At 43.9% G+C, this 18535-nt stretch overlaps 1 protein-coding gene across 2 annotated transcripts in view; it reads right to left on the reverse strand.

Annotated features, from left to right (window-relative positions):
- ADGRA1 (adhesion G protein-coupled receptor A1) overlaps nucleotides 1–18535 on the reverse strand; it is a 738392-nt gene that overhangs the window by 578113 nt on the left and 141744 nt on the right. For both annotated transcript variants that reach the window (XM_066601012.1, XM_066601013.1), the window contains 3 exons: nucleotides 13784–13855; nucleotides 10556–10627; nucleotides 5357–5520 (listed from right to left, as the gene is read on the reverse strand). In XM_066601012.1, the coding sequence (XP_066457109.1) occupies nucleotides 5357–5520; nucleotides 10556–10627; nucleotides 13784–13855 (308 nt within the window). The remainder of the gene's footprint in view (nucleotides 1–5356; nucleotides 5521–10555; nucleotides 10628–13783; nucleotides 13856–18535) is intronic.

The raw sequence follows: 18535 nt of genomic DNA on the forward strand, positions 1-18535 counted from the left end.
CTGGACGGTGCGCTGACAGACATTGGTGGATGGGGCCGAGGACAGCGGAGGTGAGGGTGTGGGTGCAGGCCAGGAGACGGTAGTGCCTGTGTCCTCAGAGCGGGGTTGGATCTTAGTGGCAGGTTGGGGCACAGGGGGAGAGGCAGCGGTGCAAACCGGAGGCGGTGAACGGCCTTCGTCCCACCTTGTGGGGTGCTTGGCCATCATATGTCTGCGCATGCTGGTGGTGGTGGCTCCCCGGCTGATCTTGGCGCGACAAAGGTTGCACACCACTGTTCGTCGGTCGTCTGCACTCTCAGTGAAAAACTGCCAGACCTTTGAGCACCTCGGCCTCTGCAGGGTGGCATGGCGCGAGGGGGCGCTTTTGGAAACAGTTGGTGGATTATTCGGTCTGGCCCTGCCTCTACCCCTGGACACCGCATTGCCTCTTGCAACCTGCCCTGCTGCTGCCCTTGCCTCCCCCTCTGAAGACCTGTCCTCAGTAGGCGTAGCAAACCAGGTGGGGTCAGTCACCTCATTGTCCTGCTGCTCTTCCTCAGAATCCTCTGTGCGCTCCTCCCTCGGACTTACAGCCCTTACTACTACCTCACTGATAGACAACTGTGTTTCAACGTCATCGTCCTCCTCACCCACTGAAAGGTCTTGAGACAGTTGCCGGAAGTCCCCAGCCTCATCCCCCGGACCCCGGGAACTTTCCAATGGTTGGGCATCAGTCACGATAAACTCCTCTGGTGGGAGAGGAACCACTGCTGCCCATTCTGAGCAGGGGCCCGAGAACAGTTCCTGGGAGTCTGCCCGCTCCTCAGAATGTCTCATTGTAATGGAGTGAGGAGGCTGGGAGGAAGGAGGAGCAGCAGCCAGAGGATTCTGAGTTGCAGCAGTGGACGGCGTAGAACTGTGGGTGGACGATAGATTGCTCGAAGCACTTTCTGCCATCCACAACAGGACCTGCTCACACTGCTCATTTTCTAATAAAGGTCTACCGCGTGGACCCATTAATTGTGCGATGAATGTGGGGACGCCAGAAACGTGCCTCTCTCCTAATCCCGCAGCAGTCGGCTGCGATACACCTGGATCAGGAGCTCGGCCTGTGCCCACACCCTGACTTGGGCCTCCGCGTTCTCGGCCGCGTCCACGTCCTCTAGGCCGACCCCTACCCCTCAGCATGCTGTATTACCAGTAATGCAGAAACAGAACGCTGTAATTAAATGTGCCGCTTATTGGCCTGTGGTTGGAGGCTGACTTCGCTTACGGAACGCCAGGAAATAATTTTGCGCAAGCCTGCTGTAACACTTAGCTGGCTGCGTATGAATTTGGAGAACTACTACAGAAAGCACAGACCCAGAACACTGAGGACACTCACAGGCAGCCCAAATAGATTTTTTTCCCCAAATTTTTTTGCAAAGGCCCACTGCCTATATTCAATCAATATGTCTTCTGTCCCTGCCTAAGCACTTCTGTCCCTGGAGTATGTCACAGAACTGCAGAGTGTTGCACTGTGAACTGCAATACAGCGGTGATTTCACAGCCCAGACAGAGCCAGGAAATAATTTAGCTCAAGCCTGCTGTAACACTTAGCTGGCTGCGTATGAATTTGGAAAACTACTACACCCAGCACAGACCCAGTACACTGAGGACGGTCACAGGCAGCCCAAATAGATTTTTTTCCCCAAATTTTTTTGCAAAGGCCCACTGCCTATATTCAATCAATATGTCTTCTGTCCCTGCCTAAGCGCTTCTGGCCCTGGAGTATTACTGCAAGGCGCAATGCTCTGCACGGCCGATATACCAAAAAAAAAAAATGTGCAACACTGCAAAAAGCAGCCTCCACAGTACTGCACACGGTTAGATGTGGCCCTAAGAAGGACCGTTGGGGTTCTTGAAGCCTAAAATACTCCTAACACTCTCCCTATAGCAGCTCCAACAAGATAGCACTTTCCCTCCTCTATGTCAGAACGCATCTGTGGCGAGCCGCAGGAGGGGCCGATTTTTATACTCGGGTGACACCTGATCTCGCCAGCCACTCACTGCAGGGGGGGGTATAGGGCTTGAACGTCGCAGGGGGAAGTTGTAATGCCTTCCCTGTCTTTCAATTGGCCAGAAAAGCGCGCTAACGTCTCAGAGATGAAAGTGAAAGTAACCCGAACATCGCGTGGTACTCGTTACGAGTAACGAGCATCTCGAACACGCTAATACTCGAACGAGTATCAAGCTCGGACGAGTACGTTCGCTCATCTCTAGTACTGACCCATCAAACAGATAAATGGAAGGAGCTCCATCAATGGACCCTATCAATCTACTTCTGATGATTTCTCCTGAGGATAGGCCACCAGTAGTTTTCAATTTGATAAACCTGGGGTTATCCCACTTGTAGCTGTTTCGCTTCAGGAAGCAGACAGCTCTATACATTGCACAGTGGCCCAGGTTGGTACTGCAGGCTGAGCCCATTCACTTTAATAGCCTTAGTCTGCAGTACAGCCTATGCCTAGTATAGACAAAAGTATTCCCCCTATTCTCTGTGTTCCTAGTTATGAAGAATGTTTGCAAGAGGACATCCTGACTACTCTGCCAAACTAATAAGCCAGAAGTTAGTTTTTTTATGTGCCTGTACACTTCAGCCGTAAGAGACCACACACATGCACTCGCCAATAGGCCTTCTGTAACAGGGAGAATTGGACAGCATTGTGCATCCATGGGCTGCAGAGGGAACATCTAGCAATAACATTACTGTGGCTAGATTTATTGCACAGGAAGCAGCGGCTCCAATTCAGGTCACATTTCAAGCATTAAATAATTCTTCTTAAAAATACAGGAAGCCATTAGCGACAATTATAATCCATAACCTCATGCCAGTTTTCCCTTCTGGCGCATTATTGTCTTAATTATGAGGCAGTATAAACTCAATATGAGGTAACATTAAAGTAAAGCGCGCTGCCGCACAAATCATTTCTTTACTGATTGCATTTTGTACCAATTTCCATATTATTATTACTGTATTCAACTAGTTACAAAACAACATCAGCCCTTTCTATTTGCCCGATCAGCACCCTATTCGCTCTGCTGGGGCCTTTTCACGCTAGTGTTTTGCTTCCGTTTCGTTGATCCATCGTGGGAGCAGCAAATGAAAATAAAATGTTTGTTTTCGGGCCCATAGAAGTTGAGGCTGAAGGTCTTCTGTTTCAAGGGTGGGGGTTCTTTAATGGATGTTGATCACTGCTTAGCAATACTGGAGGGGTCCTAGGTTCAAATCTTATCAATGGCAACATCAACTTTGAAAAACTCCAAAAAGCCATCACCCTTGGTCAGATTTGAACTTGCAACTTTAGCACTACAAGGCAGCAGTTGCAACAACTGAGCCGCCACACTTGATCTTTCATTTCCAGAGAAATGGCAGAGCAAGAAAAATAAAGCAAAGAGATCATATCAATATAGACATCATCCTTGGTCAGATCTGAATCTACAACTCCAGCACTGCAGGGCAGCAGGGATAACAACTGAGCCACCACAGTTGTCTCTTTATTGCTAGAGATATAGAAAAGCAAGAATAATAAACGCAAAGAGAACATAGAAAGCCAATACAACCACCCCGTTTGGTCAGATCTGAATCTACAACCACAGCACTGCATGGCAACGGTGCTAACAACTGAGCCACCACTGGAGATATAGAAGAGCAAGAATAATAAACATACAGAGAACATAAAAAGCCTATACAGCCATCCCCCTGGGTCAGATCTGAATCTACAACTCCAGCACTGCATGGAAGCAGAGATACCAAACGGAGCCACCACAATTGTCCCTTTATTGCTAGAGATATAGAAAGGCAAGAATAATAATTAACACAAAGAGAACATAGAAAGCCTATACAGCCATCCCCCTTGGTCAGATTTGAACCTACAATTGAACTGAGCCACCACACATTGTAGCATTGGGTTCTAGGTTCATGTCTGACTATGGACAACATCTGCATGGAGGTTGTATGTTCTCATAGTTTTTATTTCTCTTAACCATGGTAGCTCAGTCCTACTCACAATACTGTAAGGCTACATTCACATGGGCAAGTGCAGTATTGGCCAATATCGCATTTGTCAATCTGTCCTTTTCATAGCGATGCAAAGCGTTTTTGATTAAAAAGTGCATCGCATCACTTCTGTGAAATGACGATCCTCACGCACGTGTTTCAAGCGCATGAAAGGATCGCGAGTCTGTACTATTGATTTCCAATGGGCTTTTAAGGTCCCATTGAAAACAATGGATGAGGCGTTCCAAAGCAAGCATCCAAAGATAGAACATACTGCTATTTCATATTCGTGTGAGTTTTGTGCGCATCGCACAAAACCCGAGCGAGAATATCGTTCATGTGAATAAGCCTTTACTGCAGGGACTCAGGAATTCCACAATATCCACAGCTATCCTGATACACTGAGAACTACATAGGTTCAAAGCAAAACCCATTGACCGCAGCCGCAGGGCGGTTGGAGTGGAGAGTTAAATCATTTAACCCTTACCAATCCAATTTTGGATTCAGGGTTTCCTAAAAGGCTTTCTCTTTTTGCTGTTATACAACGGTGCTACCTGCTGGCTCCGACAGCGGAGTGGCTGGCAATAGACGGTAAGAATACCCTGTTGGACGTCTTCTGACATTGGAGCTGTACAAGCTTTAACCAGAATGTAGGAAGATGTCAGACAGTGGATTGGAAAGGGTTAAAGCCTAGGCTCACTATTAGGTCACTTTCAGACGAGCGTATTTTAACTTAGTATTTAATCCGTGTTTTACGGACCGTAATACGAAGCTAATGTAAATCTATGGAAATATTCACTTTGCCATATTTTTCACAGATGTTTATAGAAAAATGTAGCATGACCTATTTTTTCAGTTTTTTCTTCAGTATTAATATTCTTTTCTTTTGGGCAAATACGGATCAGAATTTGTCCAGTAGAAAATAAAATATACGGAAATCAAATACTGGGGACATACAGTTCTAACGTCATCTATAACATGTCTATAATACGGATCCGGTGTTACAATACGCTCAAGTCACTTGAAACTTGCCTAAGATAACGTTTTACTCCTTAAGTCCAGATATTATTTAAAAAAAAACACTTTGCAAATCGTCTACCGAGCGTCTTATTTCCTAGAGGTGAAATCACAATTCTATTGGTTGATAATGAAATGACTTAATATCATGCCAAAACATGACATGAACAGCTTGCTTGACACACGTTGCATCTAAATAAGGCAATTAGATACATTAATATCCAAAAGTATCTAAAAGATTGTGTGGAAGGAGCCTAATGAAGAAGGACATGATGTATTTGGTCCAGGAGGATATAAAGTGTGCTCTGGGGATCGGCTTACCACATGTCAGCTGGGTCTTTTCTATGGAATGAAACACTCGGCCTTGGATTTTTCGTGGATGCGCACAGACTGTGTCTTCACTGATACGAACCGCAGTTTTTTCTGCCCATGATAAAATCCACTTCATATTGCAATCACAGATGAGCGACTCTGTGTTAAAAAATCTACACAAGGAACATGAATATAAAAGGGTGCAGATGAGAATTTCTTTCTTTCATTTGTGCTTATACACTAGAAATCACAATAAACATATTTCTTACACAGTACACAACACTCATACGGTACTATTGTATCTTGTCTCCACCACAAGTATGGGTGGAGACCTAGTGATGGGATGTATCCCCCACTGTACACCCACAAGCTTCTGATTGGCTGCCTGGAGCAAGGTCCTAGCAGAGTGGGTACTGAGGTTTGCCTTGTGTGGAGGGTTAGGGTTAGTTTCAGTGTTAGGCGTAGATTATTAGCTGTAAATGGTCTCACATGGAAGCATTTACAGCTAACAATGTAACCATAACACTGAAACTGATCCTAACCTTCCATCCAAGGCAAACCTCAGCCACCTTGCTGCTACGATGTTGCTGCAGGCAGGCAGGCAAGCAGGGTCGGTGTTCGCCAAGCAGAAAAAAAAAAAAACATTGCCCCTCCGCACCTGGCTCTCACTGCAAGCTCTGCCGCTGTGACTGCCATCGTGCTGTGGATCCCTGCAGCCACTGTCACCGGCAGTCTCGGTGTGCTCCCTTCTCCGCTGTGGATTGGTGGTTGTGGGTGAGGCGGGTGCTGGGGGTAATTGTTACAGCACTGCAGGTGGGAAAGGGGACAAGGGAGAGTGATGGAGTGTCACTGCCCCCTGGTGTTCTGCCTTCTCTTGTCCCTACTCCGACGCAGTCAATCAGCCACTGTTACTCTCCTCGCCGGCCTCGCATTATGGTCTGCATATGTGACGGCAGCAAGGAGACTGACAGCGCAGGAGGCAGGAAATGGAACAAGGCCGAGTGGCGTAGGAGGGGGGAATGAAAGGAGCCAGCAGGGGACGTGATGGCCACCCATTCTCCTGGCCAGCCAATCCAGTGGGGAGCGTTGGTTGTGGGCATGCATCTTGTTTCCACCCATTCTTCTGGTGAAGACAAGATACAACAATACCCATTCATACACACACAAATCATTCATATATACACACTACATCTAATACACACATCACTCATACATAAACATCACATCTCATATCATCATCATCATCATAGGCTATCACTCGTGGCTGAGCATGATTGCCTTCCAAGTATAGGGGCTTAGTGGTGGGTCTGTAGGTGACTATAGAGATCTATTTTTCATCTGTAGGTTCTTTCGCATTGGGAACATCAGTTTCCAAGTGTAAGATGATCCCAACAAGGGTTGGCTTGATGTTCTTTCCTTTTAATAGGTTTCTCTTTTTCGCTATCTATTCATGCCTCTTCGAAATTCACAGTGCTGTTGGTAATGGATGACCCCCAAATTGAGCGTTCAAGGGCCAGGGCTTCCCAGTCCTCGATGTTTATGCCACAGGTTTTAAGGTTAGCTTTAAGCTCATCTTTAAATCTCTTTTGCTGTCCACCAACATTCCTTTTCTGTTTTTGAGTTGAGAGTATAGTACTTGCTTTGGGAAACAGCAGTATTGCATTCACACAATGTGGCCAGTCCAGCGAAGTTGATGATGAAGGATTATCGCTCCAATGCTGGTGGTCTTTGCTTCTTCCATAACGCTGACATTTGTCCACCTGTCTTCGCAAGAGATTTGGAGGATTTTTGAAGGCAACGCTGATGGAATTGTTCCAGGAGCTGAGAGTGATGTTTGTAGATGGTCCAGGCATATAACAAGGTTGGAAGGCTAATAGCTTTATAAACAAGCATCTTGGTATCCCTGCGAGTGTTACGGTTCTCAAACACTCTCTGGTCCAAAGAGCATTACGATTCACTGTGTCGAATGCCTTTGCGAGGTCAATGAAAGCCATGTACAGTGGTTGATTTTGTTCCCTGCATTTTTCTTGGAGCAGTCATGCCGTGAAGATCATATCCACTGTTCTTCTGGAAGGGCAGAAGCCATTGTGGGATTCTGGGAGAATGTCTCCTCAAATGGGTAGAAGATGGTTTGCAAGGATTCTTGCAGGGATTTTCCCAACAGTACTTAGAAGGGAGATACCTCAACAGTTTCCACAGTCTGTTCTTCCCCCCTTTTTGAAAAGGGTGATGATAGTGACATTCTTAAAGTCAGCCTGGATTTTCTCAGTCGTCCACACTTTTTTAATCAGCTGGTGGAGTTGTGTCAGCTCAGGTCCACCTTCATTAAAGATTTCAGCAGGGATGCCATCAGATACACACAAATCACTCATATACACCATATCTCTTACACAGCACACATCACTCATACACACACAAATCCTTTCATACATACACGCTACATCTAAGGGTGGATTCAGACAAGTGTAGTTTCGTCCCCTTATATGACCATGATAATCACGGCCGTATAACGGGACAAAACGAAACCACCTCTTTTCCCGTCCGTGATTTGTACAGCCAGGAAAAAATAGGGCCTGCCCGATTTTCCTGATACGTAGTGAATACTTCGTGCGGGGAAGATCAGGCACACGTATAATATAATCCTCCTGGGGTAATTTTTAAACTCCTGCACTCTGGCACACACTGCATTCACACATATCATACACACATCTCATACACACATCCCATACACACTGCATCTCATACACACATTCTATACACACATCCCATACACACATCTCTTACACACATCTCTTACACACTGCATCTCATACACACATATCATACGCACATCTCATACACACTGCATCTCATACACACACAAAGCAATTATATACTCTGCATCTCATACACACACTAATCACTCATACACACCACATCTCATACAGACACACACATCTCATATGCACAAATGAGTCATACATATTACATCACATGCACATACTAATAACTCATACACACCTTGTCTCATACACTTAATCACTTATACACACAACATATCACACACACAAATCACACATATAAACCACATTTCCTGCAGACACATCTCATATACTGCACATATCAAGCATGCCATATATCAAATAGTTCACACCATATCTCATACACACCCCACTTAGACACATCTTACATACAAAGAAAATCTCATACACACCCCTTACTTATGCACACCACAGCTTGCACACAAATCATATACACACAGCACATTTCATATCACACACACTACACATGAAAGACGCACAGGTCATATCACACATACACAGTACATATGCACTGAAATTATAGACCGTCGGTGATTTCAAAAATTGCATAATTGAAAATTCCCAAGGTATCTCCTGCTGATGGATTATATTACACATTTAATAGAGGTAATGAGTGCATGCCAAACATGTCCTTCACATCGTCCTTACCTCCTGTATTAGGTCAGGATTGTTAGCAAGTGATGTATCACAGAACATCTAATGCAGTAACGGATGTTGATATTGATACCGAGAACTTTGGTGGATTAGATCAAAGACATTCAGTAATATATTGCCAATATTGTTACACTCGTAAGATATGTATTCACATATAAATGCCTAATACCCCTAACACCAGCTTTGGCTGCGCATGTGTTAGGGTGGCTTTACATGGAAGCAATAGTCGTTCATTGAATGGAGGCAGGGTGCACTGGAGATCTCTTCCGGCCTCCCACGTCAAATCACTGGGAACATACAGTGATACACTGATTGAGAACGTACTCATTAGTCGCTCTGTTCCTATGAGCTGAAACCCAGTGAGTGGCGACTACTGAGCAATTTTCCATTTACACGGGGCAGCTATTGCTGAAAATCGCTTGTTTAAGCAAATTTTTGGCCTATAGTTGGTCCATGTGTAGCCACCCCAGGGAGCAGATACTGCAGAAGTTATAAGGATATTTCAGCAAGGGATGGGATTTGCCATGGACTGTCCGCAGTAGATTTGCAGCTCAAAATCCGAACTATTCCGATTTTGTGAGGTGGAATCTGCTCCACAAATCCGCTACAGCTAATTGACATACTGTGGATTTAAATTCCGCACCACATGTCAATTTTCTCATGGGGGTCCAACCCCCTGCTCAAGGCAGGATTTACTAAATGATCCCAGACAGATATTTGTCCAGCCTTTGTTTGAACACTTCAATTGAAGGAGAACTCACCACCTCCCATGGTAACCTGTTCCACTCATTGATCACTCTCACTGTCAGAAATTTTCTAATATCTAATCTGTGTCTCCTCCCTTTCAGTTTCATCCCATTCCTTCTAGTCTTTCCTTGTACAAATGAGAATAGGGCTGATCCCTCTGCACTGTGACAGCCCTTCAGATATTTGTAGACAGCTATTAAGTCTCCTCTCAGCCTTCTTTTTTGCAAGCTAAACAGATCCCAGATCCTTTAACCGTTCCTCATAGGGCATGATTTGCAGACTGCTCACCATCTTGGTAACTTCTCTGAACTTGCTCCAGTTTGTCTCTGTCTTTTTTAAAGTGGGGTGCCCAGAAATGGACACAGTATTCCAGATGAACTTTGACTAAGGAAGAGTAGAGGGGGATAATGACCTCTCGTGATCTAGACTCTATGCTTCTCTTAATACATCCCAGAATTGTGTTTGCCTTTTTGGCTGCTGCATCACATTGTTGACTCATGTTCAGTCTATGATCTATTAGTACACAGCAGGTTTATGGGACGTCATGGCAGCCTGTAAACAAAGACAATAGTGACCAAAGCCAGTGTTGGGGGACAAGCGGGGAGCAGAGAGAGATGAGTAACTGCTAATTTGTTTTGAACAACTGCTCGTCCCCCACTGCTGGCTTCGGTCACTACTGCCTTTGTATGGGGTACCTGCTGAGAAAGGTTTCCTTAACTCAGACAAGCCCTTTTAGGTGTACATCAGAGCCACAGCCTATTCCCAATAAGGTGTTATTATGCATGGACACAACTAATTAGAAACCATAATAATTATATCTGTCACCAGATCCGTTAACAGCAGCTTGCTGGTGGTCACCCCACTCAGAACAAAAAGGAATTGAAAAATTGGAATTGGTAAAACTGCAAAAGGTATGACAAAGGTCGAACTTCCATGTAACACTGAAACACAATTATGTATATTACCATTAAACTGGATTTAACAGAAATCTAAAACTTGTACTTACATGACCTTTAGTGATGAGAGCTCTCTGAATACATCGAATTCAAGAATAGAGAAAATATTTCCAGACAAATTTCTAAAATAAAAAGCCAAAAGAGAAGAGCCTATTAATCCAACTATTGTTGAGGAACACCTCATACACACTGCAATAGAGGTCCGTGTTGCACTGTCTTATTCCATAAACTTCCCTAAAATTAATGTTCATCTTGGGGAAAGAAAAAAGAAAATAAATCTATAAGAAGCTCTGTTTGCCTATGCAGGGTCTGGCTTTGCAGTACTATTCTAGTAGGGGGCGTTGTGGAGAATTATTCCAAAACAATTTGCATGGTTTTTTTTTCCCCAGGGAGCAATACATTGCGTATATAAGACTCTCCAGACTAGTGTTTCCTTTTTTTGTCTTGCCGCACACCTCGGCAAAAATGTTTTATCTCATGGCAGCTGCTCAAAAAAAAAGTCTTTTCTTGTTTCTCTCTTTATCCTCTCTATCTCCCCCCTTCTCTCTCTTCTTTATCTCCTTTCAACAGCACTGCTAGGAGCTTCTCACAGATAGAGGCCCCAGACCTGACAGCCTCTGCTGCAGTGTTGGTGTATGAGTCCTCTCCTGTATGCACTTGTCGCTGCTGCTCCTGTTGTTCCTGTGTCTGCAGTTGGTGCTTGGTCTTCAGTTTGCTCAGTACTTTCAGCTTGGTCCTGAACTTGCTCACTCCTAGGTTCTACAAATGGCGTGGTGTTATCCAACTTTCTGGCTTCCTGGTGACCAGTCCTGACAGAGTTAATCAGTGCCTAGGTTCCTGCGCAGGGCCGCCCTTGTCAGGGCAAATTCTCTGCTGTTGATAGGCAGGGACTTTCCATCTCCTGCTTCCAGCATAGGGCTAGATCCCCATGTCACCTTTGCATTCCAAGCCACGCCTCCAGCAGTGAGCATCCGGGTTTCCAGAGTCGGCTGTCTGCCCTGCCGGTCTGTTCCATCTATTGGTTGGGCGACACAGCGGATCCACATTAAATCCGTAACAAAGATAAGTTGGATAATACATCCTACCATCCCACTATCTTTTCTGAAGAGTCCTATCCACTAGTCTTTTCTTAAGTTCTTCACACATCTGTCGTGCCTACTTTTGGTGGGTTCTCCTGGTTGGTAGCACCTCCATAGTTCATCCATTTTTTTACAGCCTATTCTAAGGCTTTTTTGGTCTCTCGACATTCATCTGGGCCCAAAGCCTCCGATACCATTGGTACTGCTCCACCCATCTCCTTTCCTACTTCTAGTGGTATGACTACGACAACACAATGCATTTGAAAAATTTGCTACTTCTTGTTCTTCCGTGAAGCTCCTGAATGTCAGCTAGCCATGACTATGGCTACTAAACGTCAAGCTACTGTAGCCACTCACCCCTAGTCTAAAATCTGTTCAGAACCCCATATTAACCTAGAAATAGCAAGTCATACTGTTAGATTTACTACTACACATCTGCTTGCGGGAGTTAAATCATCTTAGGTTAATATCGCCCCCTAGTACTAAAAAACCAAGGCAATGCAATAAACTACAACATCCCACATGTTAAATATGGAGCTTCTAATCTTAGTATTCATTAAGGAAACTGTAAAAATAGTAGACTAACGGTGATTTAACTGAGATTTTTCTCAATTCCACTAGCATCTTGTGCGACTTCAGGGCAGCGACACAGAGGGTGCACGTTGATACCCAGAAAAGATGGAGCTACAGACTTTTCCTTGGCCTCAAAATGCCACAATCTGGATCTAAACAAACAGTGAGCGGTGGAGAAAGACTCCTTCTGCCACCTCGGGAATGTTGTGGAACGAGGCTAATTAATCTGTTGGCTTCTCTTCTACTTGATGGATGAAGAACTCCATTCTATTTCTACATCACATAGTAGCGGTAGTTTTCTTGATTCATCATTAATATTGTAAGAATTATTTACTTAAAAAGGTTTTTTCATTATAGACATTTATGATATTGACTGGAGAATTGATAAAATCTGGCATAGTTGTTAGGTCGCTCTTCTAAGTAGACTAATGCCCAAGTGATCAAAGTTACCATCCATTACATTTAGTGGGAGATATGGAAATAGTTGAGTACTTGAGTCCACACCCCAACTGATCAAACTTTTATGTAGTACTTAAAGGGGACTAGCTCACCACTCCTCAGATGTGCCAGGCAGGGACAACAATATCACAAAAGAGGAAGCCTATTCAGCTTCCGTAAAGCAAAAATACCCCCTGGCTTTATTAGGACAGAGGTTCTTAATACGGAGTTGGTGCAACAATTCCAATACAAATGGACATACCCTTATGGCACAATCACACAGAGCAGATTTGGTGCAGATTTTTTATGTACTGAGCCGGGTTCTGAAATTGGATTTATGTTATGAGCTTTGTTCTGGTGCCGTATTTATTTACTGAGTTTAATTTTGATACTCTATTTAGGTTACGGAAGGTGAACGGTCTTCTGTTCATGGGCCAGTGCTGGTTGGCTAAAATTTGCTAACCAGCCCCTAAAATGCGTGTAGGTTCCTGATGGGTTGACCACTGCCCATCATGTTCATGTAGAAATGAAAGGTGCAAACGGCACACTGAGAGGAGATGCTGAAACATAAACTTATTGAATCCAGATTAATACCACCGGGGTGCAGACTTTGATATGTACGAAGTATTTCGGCATATGATGATATCAGAGAGTAGAGGACGGAAGGATTAGCCGGGGCTCAGAGATGTCTGATTAACACTTTTCAATCCACTGTCTGACCTCTCAAGACATTATGATTTAAGGCTGTACAGCTCCAATGTTGGAAGATGGCCGTTGGGGTTCTCTTACTGTGTATTGCCAGCCTCTCTGCTGTCAGAGCCTATCCAATGTGTCACCTCATGCAGTACTGGCTTTAGCCAGCATATAGCGCTGTTGTATAACAGCAGAAAAAGAGTAAGACCCCTAGGAAAACCAGGATACAAATTGGATTGGAAAAGGGTTAATAATCTGTATAGAAGCAAGTTCTATGTTCACCCCTAGCAATAAGTTATCGCTTTATGAGATGGGAAAACCTCTTTAATATAAATGTTTGCAATTTTAGTCCACTTATTTTCAGCTGATCCTTTTGACAAATGGGGTTTTCCAGTGAAAACTGATCTTAGAGTCCCTGCAAAAACAGAGGTTGGCGATACAAAAAATATGATCATTTCATCATTTTGAAGTATTTTCAGGAAACCGTACACTTACAGTTTGTGGAGATTGTTGAGTCCAATGAACATTTCATGGGACAGACATCCAATCCGGTTATTGGAGAGATCCCTGTAAGGAAGGGAAACAAAAACAGAATAAACCTATGAGTGACGGATCTTAGATCAAAGAGTAGCTAGGTGGTTCCAGAAGACTGACAGCTGTCTAAGTACTGTGAATACTTGAGATAACTTTGAGCATCTTCTCTTATAACAGCATTGTCCTGTTCCTGTTAATCATCCAGGAAATGTATTAATAAATTGACAGATGGGTGTTACCAAATCCCTTTGCTGTGTAGGCCTTCACCGTCTGGTACTACCCAAAAAGTCATGACAGTGTCAGACTGTATCCAGCCAAGAGGTGGAGGCCACACCTATGAACCATTTATGTTATATACTGGGATATGCTGTTAGAGTTTATAATGAGAATACCCCTTTATTGCTGAATATACAAAATCGTCCTTATAAGTCAGTGTGTGATTAAGGCTTTTATTAACATTTTAAGCTTTATTCTGCCTGCTGTAAACTGTAATTAAGTGCTCCATTGCATCTCATAAACTAACAGCAGTGTAAAAATGTCTTCTTAAAAGCTTATACATCACAAGATTGTGAAAGTCTCCATTGGTTAGTTATTATTTTGTATAATGATGCACATTAGCTAGAGTGGACCATGTGCATTAAAAAATAGAAATTACATGAAACATATACCATAATGTCCAATATATTGCTATTAATGGAGTCGCTCCTGTCAGCAGTAGGAGAAATCCAAAAATATGTACTGTGCGAAACTAGCCATCAGGTCAAATGTATCCATGGGTCCCCATTAGAGATGAGCGAGCCTACTCGATAAGGCAGTTACTCGAGCGAGCATCCCTCTTCTCGAGTAACTGCTTAGTGATCTGAGCAGGCTCGAGTGGGCTGCAAGGATGAGCGGGAGGGAAGGGGGGAAGAGAGAGAGAGAGATCTTTTTTCTGTATGAAATGCACTATTCCATTTGGAGGCATGTAGTAGAAAACTGCATACAATACCTATGCATTATTTTTTGTTGGGGGGGGGGGTAACTGGAGAGATAGAGGGTAAGGCAGTATAGACAGTGACCTAGGACTAAGTAATAGAAATAGGGGTGGAGCAGTGGGAGGGGTTAGAACTGGCAGAACAGTTAGTAGGGATACATGTAATATAAAAACTAACCAAAACCTTCTAAACTGTATGATGACCAATGCTAGAAATCTGACTAATAAGGTTGACAAACTGGATGTAATAATGTCTGAGGAAAACTATGACATAGTTGGAATAACTGAGACCTGGTTAGATAAAAGCTGTGACTGGGCGGTGAACTTACAGGGTTGTAGTCTGTTCAGAAGGGATTGTAAAAAACAGGAGAGTGGGAGGGGTTTGTCTTCATGTAAAGTCATGTTTAACCCTTTCTAATCCACTGTCTGACGTCTAAAGACATTCTGCTTGAAGGCTGTACAGTTCTGATGTTAGAAGACGTCCAGCAGGGTATTCTTATTGTAGATTACTAGCCGCTCTGTTGTCTGAGCCTCTCCAGCATGTCCCATACCACAGTACTGGCTCTGGCCAGCAGACGGCGCAATTGTATATTGGCTGAAAGAGAGAACCCCCTAGTAAACCCTGAATCCAAAACTGGATTGCAAAGGGTTAAAGCCAACACTATGGGAAGATAGAGTTGTTTTTAAACATGACAGAGTTGACTTTACATAATAAAGATGTAAATGGAGATGTAAAGAAAGTTTTTAAGCTACTAAAACAAGAAGGAAGCAAAGAAAGACTAAAAGAAAAAAAATGGTGTAAAAATCAGATGAAAGCAGCAAAGACAGAGACAGAGAGACTTATTGCTAAAGAGAGTAAAACTACCCCTAAATTATTATTTAACTATTAGTAATTATAAGGAAATTATAGTAGCAGTGTTTCTGCTGTGCAGCTATAACAGAGTCAGCAGGGCCAGAGCTCCACAGCTACACAGCTGGTCCCACTGACCCAAGGATATGTCAAGTCCATTTTAATGCAAGTTTCATGCACTTTTTGGCTTTCAGAACCATATAAGCAACTTATACAACCAAAACAATTAAAAACACTGCTGACTCGTTACATAAAAGCTTGTACAGTAGCTTACAGACTTGCATCAGCATCGACTTCCATTGTTGATGGTGTCTTTAAGTCTTCAATGTCGAATACAGGTTGTAACAATTTAATGTGTTTTTAGCTTTTCCTCATTTTTAGCAATCTGGACTGCAGGGTTTTAATGTCTACTTATTTATCGACAGTATAAATCAACTTTAATGTGCGATTACTGCATAATTTGCATCCCAGCTGCCTGCTACTTGTAACGGCAGCACACGTGTTTCTTGCTTACTGTGGTGTAGTGCACCAGAATACCTAGAGTTCTCGGCAATTTTGCCTACAGTATTTCACAAGCAAGAACAAACTGTGCTCTCCGAACAATTAAACATGAATGACTGTTCAGTCTACTGTTTAATGGCTTGAAAACATATAAACAGCTTGAACACATGTACGCTTCAAATATACAATAATCTCTACAAATATACAGTCATGCTTGTTGAGTCTCAGATTGCTCTCTTGATGAAATGATAGATGTGGAGCCAGCAGTACTCAGCTCCGGTAAATCCTATTAAACTCACTCCATCAAGTCTTAGTTTAGATAAGGGCTTTTCTTCTTATTTTAGAAACTTGAACAACCCTTGAGATGCAGATATCATAGACTTAACCTCAAGTTGTAGGCCAAGGTATCCAGCGGGATCAATATGAGGACTGATGCTGACGGTTATCTCTGATTTCCTGGTGGACTCCTTATCTCTTAGAAGGGTTGTGTTGGATTAGATTCTTCCAAAAACCGTCTCACGTTCCGCTTCAGAATTAGGGGTGGTATTGCAGCTCGGCTCCATTCACTTCGATGGAGAATAATTTATTCCAGACACAAAACATTGACTGGTGGGACACGGTTTCTGAGAAAAAGCAAATGTGTTCTTCTAACATGTAACTAGATTCCAGGGACACCAAGGAGACATTCTTTTGACTATCCCATTCATCTGATTTGCAACTAGTGTTGAGCAAACTGAACCAGTGAAAGCCTGTTTTGGATTGAATTTTGCTAAAAAATTTGGTTCAGCACGAAGCCGAACCAAACTTTTCCAAAGTTTTACTTGAAACAGGGTTCTACTATTCGGTTCGCTAAACACTCGTCCTGAACACTGGTGTACAACATTGTCTAAGAGTCCTAAAAGCCATGTATAACACTTAGAGATGAGCGAGCGCCCAGATGCTCGGGTCCGTGTTATTCGAGTCGAACTCTTCGTAACATTCGAGAGCTCTACTCGAGTAACGAACCCCATTGACTACAATGGGAGACTCGAGCATTGTTGTATGCGGAACGCCGGGTCCCGAGCTTTTTTTTTTTCTTGGTTCATGTTCTCTCTCTCTCCTGCCAGCCAAAAAATTTGCCAATGACGCACGCTGCGGCGGGGAGGAGCCAAAAACTGGGGCGGGGTCGAACACGGCGTGATGCTCGTTCGAGTAACGAGCACCATCGAGTACGCTAATACTCGAACGAGCATCAAGCTCGGCAGAGTATGTTCGCTCAACTCTACTAACACTCTGAAAGTGCTCTTAACCCTTTCCAATCCACTGTCTGACGTCTAAAGGCATTATGATTTAAGGCTGTACAGCTCCGATGTTGGAAGACATCCGTCGGGGTTCTCTTACTGTGCATTGACAGCCTCTCTGCTGTCGGAGCCTATCCAATGTGTCACCTCATGCAGCACTGGCTTTAGCCAGCATATAGCGCTGTTGTATAACGGCAGAAAAAGAGTAAGCCCCCTAGGAAAACCAGGATACAAATTGGATTGGAAAGGGTTAAACAGTTTTTTACACCAGTTTTAGGAGTTTACTTGAACTTCTGATACAGTTCGAATTAATTTGGACTCAACCGAACCTTTTCAAAAGTTCACTCACTAGTTGCAATGACAGCAACCATACTCCGATGAATGAAGCTGATTTTCAGTTGCAGACATTCCTGCAACAAAATCTGCCATGGGTGAGTATACCTAAAGTTGGGCTGTACAATCATTTTTGGTCCCTGGGACACCTTTTCAGATTTTACTATTTACAAGGGCAGCAATTAAACATCAAAAGGTATTCCCAACTGAGAGATTTATCGATGTTTGATAGTATACTGTAGGGCATAAAGGTCTGATAGATGGGTATTTAATTTTTGAGACTCACTTATTGGAGAATGGGGGTCCCTCGCTACCCTGTTTAGAAATCCAGAAAGGAGGAGGTTGGCTCGTATAAGCTTTACTATTTAGTTTAAAGGGGTTGTCCCGCGCCGAAACGTGTTTTTTTTTTTTCAATAGCCCCCCCCGTTCGGCGCGAGACAAACCCGATGCAGGCATAAAAAAAACAAACCGTCCAGTACTTACCCGAATCCCCGTGCTCCGGCGACTTCTGACTTACCTTGTGAAGATGGCCGCCGGGATCTTCACCCTCGGTGGACCGCAGGTCTTCTGTGCGGTCCATTGCCGATTCCAGCCTCCTGATTGGCTGGAATCGGCACACGTGACGGGGCGGAGCTACGAGGAGCCGCTCTCTGGCACGAGCGGCCCCATTCAGAAGACAGAAGACAGGGCTGCGCAAGCTCGTCTAATCGGGCGATTAGACGCTGAAGATTAGACGGCACCATGGAGACGGGGACGCCAGCAACGGAGCAGGTAAG

This window comes from Eleutherodactylus coqui, chromosome 4, assembly GCF_035609145.1.
Source record: "Eleutherodactylus coqui strain aEleCoq1 chromosome 4, aEleCoq1.hap1, whole genome shotgun sequence".
Lineage (NCBI taxonomy): Eukaryota > Metazoa > Chordata > Amphibia > Anura > Eleutherodactylidae > Eleutherodactylus > Eleutherodactylus coqui.